This window comes from Chionomys nivalis, chromosome 24 (genome assembly GCF_950005125.1).
Source record: "Chionomys nivalis chromosome 24, mChiNiv1.1, whole genome shotgun sequence".
Classification (NCBI taxonomy): domain Eukaryota; kingdom Metazoa; phylum Chordata; class Mammalia; order Rodentia; family Cricetidae; genus Chionomys; species Chionomys nivalis.
The window spans coordinates 776991-791272 of NC_080109.1; the positions used below are offsets into that span (position 1 = coordinate 776991).

Consider the following 14282-nt stretch of genomic DNA (forward strand, 5'->3'; position numbering starts at 1 on the left):
GAAATTAAAGAATGAAATAACCAAAAAGCTAATGATTTTTTGGTAATAATGGCAAAACCATAGATAACACAGATAAGAATGCAGTAAAGCTCAAATACTTGCAAAGTTTGCTTCTGTTCCCAGGCTTCACTCCCCAGCTCTCCTAACGTGTTAGCTTTCCGCCAGGCTACCGGCTATCTCCATTTGCCACGCAGAAGTTCCTTACGTTAGTCTTGTATGTCTCAGGGAAATCAAATTATGTATACTTTAATGTGGTACTCATTTGAACTCATATTGTTAAACTTGGGAGAGAAACTTAACAGATATATTATATTTTCAACCTTCTCATCTTACTCAATGATGCCAGGGTTATAAATGTACTAGTTTTAATTTAATCAAATACCACAGTAATATGGAAGTGTTAGCAGTGTTATGGAAGGTAATTTTAAAAACTCAGTGTGTCCACCAAACAACACCTATAAAAAGCACATAAAACTGCTGTGTTTTTTCAGTACCATTCGAAAGGTTTGCTGTGCAAAGTCAAAGCCATCACTTTACCTGACATAACATTATCTTAAGTTCAAACTATTTAAATGCGAACAAATACTCTTGGGCTACAAATCAAAGAGGAGACAAGGATTTTCTGTCGTTTTGAAGCTATTTTGTAAAACAGAATGAAGTATTTAACAGCATGCTTGGCCATTTAAAATAATTAAACAAAAAAATGAAGTAGTCAAAGAAAATATTCAATAATTGGTTATTACAAATTAATTCCAGATTAATAATTATCAAACCTTAGAAACATTCTGTGGAAAACTTCAGAGTTTTGGAAAGTCACATCAGTGATTGATAGAAAATGACAGATAATAGTAAAAAAAATAAATAAAACCTGCATATAGTACAATATCCATGATTGTTGGAATTTCTCTCATATATTTAAATTTAGTTATTTCTACAAAATTCCATCGAAACCAGCACACAAACAAACCACGTCTGGGTAATTTACTTTCTTTCCAGCCTTTACTAGTAGTTTTTAAAATCACAGAATAATTTTTATTTCCAAAATTATATTTTGAGTACAATATTAGAGATTTGTTTTCCAAAAATCAAGTATTATTTTTTATAATGACATCAATTAACTTAATATATAAAGACTAACACTCCGGTCACCACATGGGCACTAGATAGGGGCTAAGAACATATGCAAACAGAAAAACAGAGGCCTCTGCATTCTGCAAAGTATAAGCACTTCAGAGACTTTTTAAAAGAGAATAATTTAATTATTTCCTGAATGTTTCTAAAATGCTTTCAGGAAGTCGAGATCTTATCATACAAAACCTGTGTATCCTTGTAAAGATAGTTAGACTCCACTATACTATTTCTATACACCATAAAATAGATACCTTTTAAATCTCACTAATCTGTTAAAGTAAAAACTGCACTGAAGTTTAATCCAGTAAACGTATCTCTAAGGAAAGATCAGCACAGAACAAAACAGTTTAGGGATCCTGTGCTCAGTGCAAACGTAAACAGGATTAGGACTGTCAGGCACACAGAAGCTAGCTCTGCTTCTGAGGAAAATGTGGCGGCTGCTGCATCAGAGTCCCCATCCACACACCCCTGCAGCAGCAGGCCTCCCAGGCCATGCAGGGATGTATGAAATGACAGGCAAAGGGCATTGGCTTGCTTTTTCTTCCCAGACTGTTTGCCCCTAAATGGAAGGCAGGGTGCTTTTTCAAAGCACTTAAGCTGGGTCTAAGTCAATGCTAACAAAAAACATAACTGAATTCTCTAGGCAAGAAAGTTTCATAATCGGGTTATTCACTACTTTTCAAGAAAATTTGAAAAACAAATCCAAGTTCAATATTGTTTAGGATGAACTAATAAGGTTAATACTCTAGCCTAACTGCCTGTTATTTTTCAACTAGAAGAATTTTCAGCCGCTCTGTAGGCCCTCCTCCTGATTTTAGCAGGTCCTGATTTTAGCACCTCCATTCCAGGTCCTGATTCTAACTGGAACTGTAAAATATCCCTCAGGTTTAATACAGTAATCTTTCAAATAACCTGTATAAGTAGGTAGCTTCTTAAATTCCACATTAGCGCTCACATTGGTTTTGATGAAGGAAGATATACAATTAATCGCCACAAGTTTATTTAATTATGATCAAGTAAAACCAGGGTACAAAGAGAAGTAATCTGGCTGCTAGACCTCAAACATTCTCACATCACAGAAAATAGTAGAGTGACTGCTCTAACCAGACTCGATTTTCAAAGGAACAGGAACTAATGTTTTAAACATGTCCATATTTTATAGTTACTAAAAGTATACCCACCTCAGTACATTTCTAGATGTTCCAACTGTAATGATAAGAAATGTTATTATGCCCAGAGAAGTCTGAAGGTTCTGCATTACCCACAATCCAAAGGGGGAAACCCACCCTCCATGCCCTCCTTCCTTTCAGGAATGTCTTGCAGTCAGCCAGCCCTGCGCCACAGTTCTGGGCAGAGGCTGATATTGGCACTGCCTAAACCAAACAAACAAGATGTTTAACAGTCAAATAAAATGTCCTGCAGTCTCCCTAATGAATTTGTCAAGGACCATCAGATTTTGCTCCCCCTCCTTTGCCTCATTAACTCAAGTATGATGAGACGGATTATAACAAGAGAATACAGATCAATCGGTCTGAAGACTTGAAGTGGCTTTTAGCCTCTAGAGCTTCTTTCTCTCTCGGTTTCCTTAATAGAACACCGTATCTTCTGCAGAAGGAGCTGCCATTTCGTTTTAATACACCATCAAGGAGCTGCTGATGGACTTCTATACCAACATACATAAAAGCAGAGGTGACAGGGGCTCTTCAATTATAGCCTCCTCAGATACCGTTTCCCCCTTCAATTATTCAACCAGGGAGAAGAGCCACAAACAGCAGAAGCAGCTTTCCGCCAAGGCAGTGGAAAGAGCTAGGGGGGAGGGGGCAGTGTTTGCTGGAAGTGTTTAAGTTTATTGCTCGAATGATGTTTCTAATTAGCACCACAGCGATAAATTAAAGTCGCCTTTGTTTAACTGATTTATTATTTACTAGAGCATCTACCTTAGACAGGGTAAATTGGTAATGAATTGTTTTTAAATCAAAACATTTGTAACGTTTTATCATTCTTCGCCTCTAGGTAGAAGTGGAGAAACTGTAGAAAAGGGTGCAGGGTGTGAGGAAGCTTGCTCAGGTTGGAAGAGAGGAATACAGTGGGTGTGCGTGTCCCTTAGCTCGAAGATTTGGCAAGCAGAGCTGGGTCAGCGGCACCAAGGGCTTGCACTGGCTCTCACAGGCATCTTTGGCCATGTGCACGCTGTAGACCTGGCCCCTGGAGGATGTGGAGGAACTCTGCACCGGAGCCTTACCATCAGTCTCCGCCCCGCGCTGCATGAGGGACTTGTTTCAAGCTTCTCACTATGGTCACACACCCCATGGGAGTGCAGCCCTCTGGCCAATAATGCCTCCAGGGCCCGGACTGCAGAAAGCGCTGGTTGCCGGGCACTGGCTCGGTCCAGCAGCAGCAGCAGCAGATTTTCTGACCAGCGGGAAAGCTGCAGCGGGTTGCCCAGTACAGCTATTAGTCCTAGGACCTCCACTGAAACTACTGTCTCAGAGGCTTGCTAATGCTTACTTTCCAAGGTTTTTCCCAATACCTCGTTACTGAAGACAGTCCCTAAGCAATAAATCCCGCTTGATTTTAAAAAGAAAAGGCCAAATTTTCTTTAGAAAGGAGCCAGCCGAATCTCCAGCCATCCGGACACACCAAAGACTAAGAACGTATGAAGGGGTAGAGATCCAAGTGCTTCATGCCAAGCAGAAAGAGAAATTAGCTTTCCAGGTAGCAACTGAGTTCTGGTTGGGTTTCAAAAACACAAGTCAAGCTTTCCTATGGGGGGCTTTTACAAAAGCCACACACAAGGTTTGGCAAGAAAAAAAAAAGAAAGAAAAAAAGCTAAAGATTTCATTTTTTCCAAGCACATAAGCCACACCTGAAATATCAGCCAAATCCAATTAAAAACAGTCCTAACTACCTGCGTGTATTAAAACGAATGAGAATCCTGCCATCTTAAATTCAAAGATAAAACCTCAGAAGCAAGTCAATCACCTTGCTACAGACCTTACTCTTCCAAAAGTCCTACAAGGCGGCCGTCACACAGCTTGCTAGGGATAATACATAATTCTAAAGAACACACATGAGTTTCGGTGGGATGCCAGAGGAGGAGGAAGGCCATCTGGGTAATCAATAACAGGACAGTTATGGATTTCTGGCCCAGCCAACTCCTTTAAGAGCAAGAGTCAATTATGAAAATAACATGACTTTAAACCAGAAGAAGTACTGCCTGAGAATATATTCAAAATTAAGGTCACAATACAAAAATATTAAGAAAACTTGAATTCAGATTCAATTTTCCTTTCCTTCATTTTAATTTAATTCAAAATGATTTTAGTAGTTTATTTGAATTAATAAGTATAACCTAGTGATGTATACCTCATATAATTTACATTGTTTTCAGAACTCAAGTATTTTCTGTAGTTATTGCTTAGTTCTTGTAACGGTAAAACAGTGGCACAAAGATATCTGAATCTAACTATGAAATAACGATCGAATAATGTACTTGGACTAATTTCTGTATTGTTCGTTTTTTTCAGTAGCATACGGAAATTACTAACCAGAGATTTACGGTTATAGACCCTCATCATATACCCTCCTTTACACAGGCACGACAATCACCCCAGCTCCTGGCAACAACGGGAGAGAAGGGAGAGAGAAGGGAGACTTTACTAGAGGAAAAAAAAAAAAAAAAAAAAAACAGAAAAAATAGGTATCAAAATGTTAAGTCCTTTCCCAAGCTCCCCTTTCTGCTTCCATCTGCCTTCAAGCCACAGACAGTTTGTTAGAGTCTGCACCTTGTGCAGAATGTTCAGAGAATTAAAAACAAAAGTGAATCTCACTTGAAAGCACTCCATCACTACTTTCTGGCCATTGCTCCAGCCATAGCCAGAGCAGAAGCCCTTCTAGAAAGACTTTCCTTTTCTTCATCGCAACTGGTAAGAAGGAGGATGAAAGAAGACGGGGCTAGAAAACGGGTGTGAGCATTTGACTTTTATCTTGTCCTGTTTTCTTACTTTTCTCCCCCCCCCCCCACCTTATCAAGTGCAGTGAGGTGGCTGCTATGGTTCCAAGCTTGTCTTCTCTCTCTCTTTCTCTAGGATTGGCTAAAGCCCTGACAGCTTGCATAGGGATTGTAGGAACTGAAGCTCCACCCCCTCACGATGGCCCAGAGACCATTCATAAACTGAGAGAGAGAGAGAGAGAGAGAGAGAGAGAGAGAGAGAGAGAGAGAGAGAGAGGTGGGGGGCAGGTATCAGAGGACAGAGAACAGGAGGGAGAAGTGGAGTCTGCACAAGCAACCCAGAGGAGAGGAAAAACCCGGACTCCTTAGGACTGCGCACAAGATACAACGTCAGCAAGGACTTAGTCACACTAAAATAGATTTTGCGAGGGCCAAAAGTATAAATAACGAGACAGAAATGAGTATCAAGCAACTTGCAGCGGTTTGCACCTAGAGAAAGGAAGAACCCTCCACAAACAAACCAACTCAATCCAAACAACGCCTCCAGTAGGAAAGCAGGAAAACTGCGACGCCACAACCCCTGGGAAGAGAGGAGACCAGCACACTGAGACCTGAGACCGCGGGGCGTCTGCAAACCTCAGAGTGCGCAGCGGCCTGAGCTGTACTTCGCTGCTCTCTGGGCATTAACTACATCCTTCACTTTCCTCTTGGGGGAGGGTAAGGAAGGCATCACCTACGCTGAGTGAAAACGTCCTACCAGCGAGAGAGAAATTTTAGGATGAACCACTGAATGTTTTGCTCTTATTTTAAAATTTTCTTTGGCACTTATAAGACTTCATTTCCAGATATCTGAGCAATCGTGGCTGGTGAGGACATCTAAGGCTAGCCTCTTGGTAACCTAATTTTTTTCTCTCTTACCATTTCATCCATCTCTCCCACAAATAAGTTTTTCATCTTTATTTATCCTCATTTCACTTATCAAAAGAAAGTGAAAAAGTGCCAGCTGATACTTTTAAAAATCATATTCTTTCTAATTTTCTGCGCAAGAAAGGAAAAAAAAAGATTTCCAACGAGGGAAACGAAAAGGCCAGCCGGCTAAATCAGCAGCCGGTCAGCCCAGGTGGAAAGAAAGAGTGAAATTGGGGCCTCAGGGGGAACGCACCGCCTTTCCACAGCCGCAGGGCCACCACCAGTGCGTGAGCCTTGGATCCCTCAACGTATTGCGAGACGCCGGTGTACAGCCCGGACCTGTGCCCCAACATGATCGCCGCTCAGGCCAAGCTGGTTTACCAGCTCAATAAATACTACACCGAGCGCTGCCAGGCGCGCAAGGCAGCGATCGCCAAGACCATCCGAGAGGTCTGCAAGGTAGTGTCGGATGTGCTGAAGGAAGTGGAGGTGCAGGAGCCGCGCTTCATCAGCTCTCTGAGCGAGATCGACGCCCGCTATGAGGGGCTGGAGGTCATCTCACCCACCGAGTTCGAGGTGGTGCTCTACCTCAACCAGATGGGCGTCTTCAACTTCGTGGACGACGGATCTCTGCCAGGCTGTGCGGTGCTCAAACTAAGCGATGGGCGGAAGCGGAGCATGTCTCTCTGGGTCGAGTTCATCACAGCATCTGGCTACCTCTCTGCGCGCAAGATCCGCTCGCGTTTCCAGACGCTGGTTGCCCAGGCGGTGGACAAGTGCAGCTACCGGGACGTGGTCAAGATGATCGCCGACACGAGTGAGGTCAAGTTGCGCATCAGGGAGCGCTACGTGGTGCAAATCACTCCAGCGTTCAAGTGCACCGGGATCTGGCCTCGCAGCGCGGCACAGTGGCCTATGCCCCACATCCCCTGGCCCGGCCCCAATCGGGTGGCAGAGGTCAAGGCTGAAGGATTCAACTTGCTCTCCAAGGAGTGCTACTCGCTAACTGGCAAGCAGAGCTCCGCAGAAAGCGACGCCTGGGTGCTGCAGTTCGGTGAGGCGGAGAACCGCTTGCTCATGGGCGGCTGTAGAAACAAGTGCCTCTCGGTGCTGAAGACGCTGCGGGACCGCCACTTGGAGCTGCCGGGCCAACCGCTCAATAACTACCACATGAAGACGCTGCTGCTGTACGAGTGCGAGAAACACCCGAGGGAAACGGACTGGGACGAGGCTTGCCTGGGCGACCGTCTGAACGGCATCCTGCTGCAGCTCATCTCCTGCCTGCAGTGCCGCCGCTGCCCTCACTACTTTTTGCCCAATCTCGACCTCTTCCAGGGCAAGCCCCACTCGGCCCTGGAGAGCGCTGCCAAGCAGACCTGGAGGTTGGCCAGGGAAATCCTCACCAATCCCAAAAGCTTGGACAAACTATAGAGTGCTGTGCGGACTGCGTGGAAAGCAACACAAACGGGCATGCTCTCCCAGAACATACACACACACAACGGCAAAAACTCTAAAACACAAACTTTTATGGAAATCACCTGAAAGAACGGGAGTAGACTGAAGACCTCCTCAATTAAGAAGCAAACAAAAGAGGGCAAATCAACCAAAAAAAATTTACATTCTTGCACAAAAGTGATCGTTTCCTTCCAAACAATGTGAACTTAAAGATCACACAAAAGAAGCAATCGGGCTTTGCCAACAACACAAAATGAAACCCAAGGTACATTTTTCAAATCCATGTATAGTAGTTTCCCTTCTTTTCCTTCTTTACACCCCTTCCTTGTTTTGGATTGCTAGAATGATTGTCACCAAGTGAAAAAAAATTATTTAACTATATGTGAAATTTCTTTTTACAAAGTTTTACTGATGTGAAATGTGTCTCAGTGCCAATGTCAATGTGCCCCTCCCTCCTTCTTTCACCTCTAACCCTGGCCCTAAAATGTCTTGTTGAAGCCAGTAAACCAGTAATAAAAATATTACTTTACATCGTAATTGGCTGCTTGTGGGTTGTTCTTGAATGAAGGCAGATGAGATCACTTTCTATCTTACAAGATGTGAGCTTGAACTAAATGCAGGACGCTTCCATTTGAGCTTTCATTTGCAAAGTTTAAAATACAGCATATTCTGGAGAATTAATTGTACAAATCTCCAACAAAATCCTTGGTAAAAAGTAAAGTAAGAATTTTACTCAATATAAAGTAAATTTGTTTTGTAGATCTTAACAGTAACCATATGTAATACTTAAAAATAAGAAAACAGAACAACATGTTTTTATCCTAAAGTTTAAAATACTAAAAAAGCCTTTCTAAAACTTTTCTACATTATAAATTAGGATTTTTTAAATTAAGCTGTAAGTTCTTAAAAATCCAGTACAAAAGAAATGTTTTTGAACTGTTTTTAATAATGAAGTCATTTCATGTTTTTCCTTCAACTATTTTGTTTGCTTCAAGTTTCAAACGGTAAAAATAAATAAAATTAGCAAGTAAATCAACTACACCAATAAATAAATAAATAACTGGTGACTGCACTATTCCTCTCCCCTAGCAACTGGCAATATGAACAATTCAGATTCATATACTACTTTGGTTTTTAAATGATTTGCTTATTAATGCAATAAACATGATCATTTTAATAAAATTTAAATAACTATTTTGAATCTACTTATATAGAAAGAATGTCTTGATAGTATTTTATATCCTAAAAATAATTCCAAAAATTTAGAAATAAAGAAAGTACCTTCCTTTCCCTGTTTTACTCAGGTAATAATCTCAGACTCATTCCAATGTTTCAGCTCTGATAAAGATTTCTTTTATATGCAATAAAATACTATATAGAATATAAGATATTAGTAGAACTAAAAATATCCTAAAGAAACAGGTTTGTTCACTTTATGTCCAAAGGACATGTACCTTCTTTTAGCTTTGATAATGTGAGGTACAAGTACAGGATATATTAAATGCTACTCCTAACATTGAAATTTTATTTGTTAGGTTAGTCTACTTTTTAATTTTTACAAAAGATCTATAAATAGCAGATGTAGATGAAAACATTCTAAACAGTGGTTTTCTGATAAAAAGTTTGGGTGGGGGAGGGTGTGTGGTGCTAAGAACAGGAGGACTAAGATTACTGAACCCTAGGAAACTCCTGGGCTCTGAAGCCCCAGGCCACTTGACAGAAGAGGCATAAACTGTAGGCTGGCTGCCCTGAGAGAAATAATTCCGTGTCAGAAATACAAGCTTAGGCCCTACCTACTTTGAAATTACCTTCGCTTTTTCAATGTGCATACTGCCGTGTGTGTGTGTGTGTGTGTGTGTGTGTCTTTCTGTAAATATAAAACAAATTCATTAATTCAGTACACTCACTAATTATTTTAAATAATTAAACATTTTATCCTCTGAGGAAAATGGTCTGAATTTTGAGAACATATTCAAAGAAAACAAAAGCTACTTGAGGTGAACATGAATCACTTACGGCATGGTATTTGCCTGAGAGGGTGAAAATGTTGTCTTAAAATGACTTTTCACTCAAACTATTTCTACCATGAAACAGCACTTCAACTAGTTAACAAAAAAGTTATTAAGTCTTGACAAGAAAAGAATTCCCCATATCAACCTTTCCTTTCCTATTTAACACAAGTTACAAAAGATTTTTAATGTTAAAGATGTCATTGTCAGGAAAAGTGTTAGTATTTACAACACAAACATTTCTTTTAGCATCAATGTCTATACGAAAATCAAAGATTCTGTCAGTAATTGGCTGAAGTACTTTCAAATATGAACTGCCAAGAATATTGGTGTCTGGAGAATAGGAAGGTTGCAGTATAAGACAAATTTCACGATTAGGCCAAAATATCTTAAATTTTACAAGCAACGGTGAAAGAAATCTAATTTAATTATGTTACATAAATAAAAGAAAATCTTAAAAGCTATGGCTTCCCATAAAAAAGAAAATAACTTCAAAGAATCTGATCTCCAAGGCTGACAAAGGTTTTATTTTTTTTTCTTTTTTTTCAAAGGTTTTAATTTTAAAAACACCATTGGATCATATTTTAGACTTTAAACTATGTTTGTTTCAAAAGCATAGTAAAATTTCTGAATTAAATCAGTCTCCTTTAATTCTGAAGCCATCAGGAATCAAAGGGTTTCAGTAATTTTATTAACCTTTTCCTAATGAAATTATAACATTTTCAGATAATTTAGCATGAGACAAGTACAGAACATTTTAGGCAATAAAATTTCAGAATCTAAGTTTTCTATTCACTAGATTATCTGAATTATCTAACTCCAGCAACCAGGTCTATCATGGCCTTCCTGTAGCACGGTGCAGAAAGTCCTGCCTGAATACATGCAGCAATGTGGAAACAATGTGCTCAAACCAAACATGTATCAAGACAAGAAATGATTTGTCTGCAGAGCTCAACAAAGTTGTAACATTTTTCTTATGAGTATTTTAGAAATACTTCCAAATCATGAAGATTTAACAAGTCTACAAGACTCCAAAACCACAGAGGGTAACGAATAAACTCAGAATGTGTGTATATTATGTGTACATACACACAATAGCAAGTAAAATTAATTATTCCATTTTAAACCACTACTCTTTCTATGGGGCACGTATTTGGTTCATTTTCAATAAATTGTTTCCTCAGAACAAATTCTACCACTCACTTTCATTAAATCAATGTTAGTTTGGCTTTATGACTATGTTAAAAAACAGAAATGTTTCTAAGTAAAACAAAATTGCCATGGTCTGAAAAGTAATCAAAATACCTCCGAAGGGGGAAATTACATTTTCATTTAAGAATAGGAAATTATGCAGTGCCTTGTAAAAGCTACCACAGGTAATGGGAAACAGGTATCAGACACTGGCAGAGTAGGCTTGCGTGCACCACAGAATAGGAAGCCATGGAGACAAAACAAAGGTAATGAGACATTTGTATTATATTCAGAAAATATATGAGCTAAACTAAACAATTCTACTCTCAAGTTCACTGAAGTTTCGTTGTTTAATTCACTCTGGGTCCTTCGAGGCAGAATATATTTATAGACAATGTTCCCTAAGGTCCCTTCCCTCAAAGAACTAATGATAAATGCAATTAAGTGGAAATTGTTTCTGAATTTAAATGAACTTCAATAATCTAACTAGATGGTAAAAGATCTTAAGCTAAAAATGATAACTGCCTGTAGTAAGCAGAGGCAATTCAGCAAGAGTTTTGAACTAATCTTGTAAGATTTTTATCAAAACCAATCTTACTTAGTAGAATACACTATCCCATAATAAGAAAAAAATTAAACCCCCTTCCCTTCTCATCTTCTCACCTTCGGATCAATTTTCTTGAAGTTGGGATCCTCTTCATCCACCTCAAAATACAGTTCAGAGGAGGTGACAGACAGAGTGCCTCTCACTACAACAGAAGGGGCCACAAGCTGGGCTGGTGTGCTCAGGCTAACAGGACCTGCCAAGAGAAAAGGGTTAGGCCATAGGAGCTGAAATGACATTTTTAAAAACTTAAATTTGACCAGAAATAATATTTACTTTTTGAAATTGTTACTTCTAAGAACAGCATGGCTGACCTCGATACCTCGATATTCCATTCTTACAAAACCCAGCTCTGAAGACGCAAAGTCTGGATTCTCATACGATAAGATTTATAACACGCAGTTAACGATAATGGTAAACTGAGAAGCAATTATCTTACAGGGAGTGTGTAAAATGTTGGTCTAATCTCTAGGTAAAACGGAGGCTATGCCTAAATAAGCCCATCCACGTTCTATTAGAAAGCCAGCCTCAGGCTACCAACAACATGGAATAACAGCCAGGGGCAAGCAGGCCTGATAGGCTCCCAGGGCCAGGGGTGACTTTAGAGCTTGGAGGCACGGGTACCAGAGGACTAGCTTTATGGGTAAAAGGTCTGGAAATCCTCTGATGAACCCCCTCCTCTGAAAAAGATTCTGTACCGGGTTCCCCCTCACACAAGACTGATAAAAATATCTCTTCTCAAAGTGTCCTTTCTGCCATTAAATATTGCTCAGTGCCTCCAAATCTAATATTAGTGTAGTTCAGGGACTCTGGGAGTAAACAGCTGGAGGGTGGGTTTCCAAGTGAATGAATTTTTATTGGAATAATCAAATCTCCACAGGGCTTATCAAAGAGACAAATCAGACTGCTACTGAAAACAATAGATGCACTATAGACAGAACAGCATTAGGTACCTTGCAGCTAACCCTAAAGTAGGAACTAAAATTAATTAATATATATATATATATATATATATATATGTATGTATACACATACACACATATTTGGAGATAGATTCAGAGCAAATATGAAATCCTACAACAATTTCTCATTGTACAAATACTGTACAAGAAAAGAGTCAAAGAGAAGACTGGCATTTATAATTCTGAATTAATATAGTGCCTATAAACAAGGTGCACCTATTCAGGTGGTCAATGGGTGAATAAGTGTTTCAAAATCCACATGAATTGACATTTCCATCGATTGCTTGAAGTGTGATGATCCTTAATCTCACATCAATCTTAATGTGTGCCAGTAGGACAATGGGAGGGATGCTCTGCAGAGATCAGAGCAGGCTTTGCCCTCTATTCCCAATGTACAAATGCATTGTGTTTGCAGATGGGGAGCAGATAGCTTCAAAACAGTTATGATTTCCCAAAGCTCATCCCGGTAAACGGATGAAATAAGCATCTATGTATTCTTTTGCTGTCTCCTTTTGCCCTCTGTACATTAGCATGTAATCCTGAGCAGAAATAACATTTTTTCAATCATTCTCAGACATTCAATTACAGGGTAAGGAGACAGCTGCAGAAGCTGGTGCTGTCTAGATTCTACAGAAGACCCCTGACAATTTCCACTTCATTTCTAACCCACACCACTTTATTAGTGTGGATTACTTCTTAATCCCATTGCCATTGTCAAGATTATATAATTAAACTCCCTTTCACCTCTATTACTGTGAGAACATATCGTTAGTCATAAGAATAGGGATAAAATAAAGGAGGAGATGGATAAGTGGATGTGAAGGAAAAGACCAGGATAAAGAGTATCCTCCTTAACCTCCATTCCCACCACAGGCCCCCGAACAGGCGCACTCCAATTAATTTTATTCTACTTTGAGAGGTTTGCAGTCATGAAAGCATTGTTTTTCACTATCTGTTTGCCCTGCAAGGTAGCACAAGGTTGGAGGTGTATTGTCAAATGAAAGCTTTCAAATACCTTTTCTCTTAAAATCACTGAAATGCCAACTATGTAATTTTCACACATAAAAACTATGTGCTTTTTTTCATATTTTCCTCAAGAAAAACAAGTAATTAATAATAATTACAATCACAGACCCCAAAGGTAAAACATCTTTTAATGAACGACTTAAAGCCAAACAAGTGAATGTTTTTCCACAAGGAAAATAAAAGTGAGAATTTGCTAAGTATAAATCAAGATTCCTATATTATCAAGCTGCATAAATCCCATGGAATTCTTGGGGTTCACTTTTTGAGTGACTTAAGTGTATTTCCCTAAGAGTCTATATTTAAAACAAACAGACTCCAATTTTTGTTTAGAAAACAGTTGGCAGAATATCACTTATTTTATAGAGCATAGCAACTTCCAAAGAATACGTCCAGTAGTTCTGTTGTGGCTGCTTTTAATTTTTTTGTCTCAATGAAAATTATACATAAAAGAAAAAGATCAGGAAGGTCAGAGGACTGGGAAGAATAAAAAAAAATAGGAGGAATTATAGCAGATGAAGGGAGAGACGCTGGGAAGAACAAAAACCAATTTCTAGTTAATGTAATTGTGGATGTAGGCTTGGTAGTCCCAGTGGTCACAGCTGAAAAAGTAAGTAATTAGATGCTCATTGTCCCAGAGCTGAAATATCTGCGCAGCCACTGAATTACCGGCAAGATTCTCTAAATCTTTCTCATCCACGGATGACAGAGTATCGTCGTCGCCTTCCAGGAGGGCCTCGTTTTCAGAGTTCTGATTTCCTAAAGCCTGACTCTTGATGGACTGTTTTCCTTTAGCAAGGATGTCTTCATCTGCGGCTGAAATGAAAAGGAAACAAAGCTGTCCATCAGCAGTGGAGGAACACGGGCAGAGGGGTAGGGCTACAGGAAGGGTAGGTAGTCAGAGATGGCCAGTGACCAGGATGGCACACACGCTCCTTCTGACAAACTCGATTCCCCAAGCTAGTGTAATGTTACCCTGAACAAGCACCTTAATCCCATTAAATCTGACCCTTGCACTGCTCACCCAGCCATTTATTTACTTATAG

The 14282-nt window shown here is 39.7% G+C and overlaps 2 protein-coding genes across 5 annotated transcripts in view; one reads left to right on the forward strand and one right to left on the reverse strand.

The window, feature by feature from the left end:
• The window catches only part of Lrba (LPS responsive beige-like anchor protein), a 484014-nt gene that overhangs the window by 209282 nt on the left and 260450 nt on the right, over nt 1–14282 (reverse strand). For all 4 annotated transcript variants that reach the window (XM_057757319.1, XM_057757317.1, XM_057757318.1 and 1 more), the window contains exons 39-40: nt 13906–14052; nt 11311–11447 (exon numbers count right to left, since the gene is read on the reverse strand). In XM_057757319.1, coding sequence (XP_057613302.1) covers nt 11311–11447; nt 13906–14052 — 284 coding nt within the window. The remainder of the gene's footprint in view (nt 1–11310; nt 11448–13905; nt 14053–14282) is intronic.
• On the forward strand, nt 6007–7894 carry Mab21l2 (mab-21 like 2). The gene has a single exon (XM_057757321.1). It carries the CDS (start codon nt 6344–6346, stop codon nt 7421–7423), a length of 1080 nt encoding a protein of 359 aa, XP_057613304.1. The 5' UTR covers nt 6007–6343; the 3' UTR covers nt 7424–7894.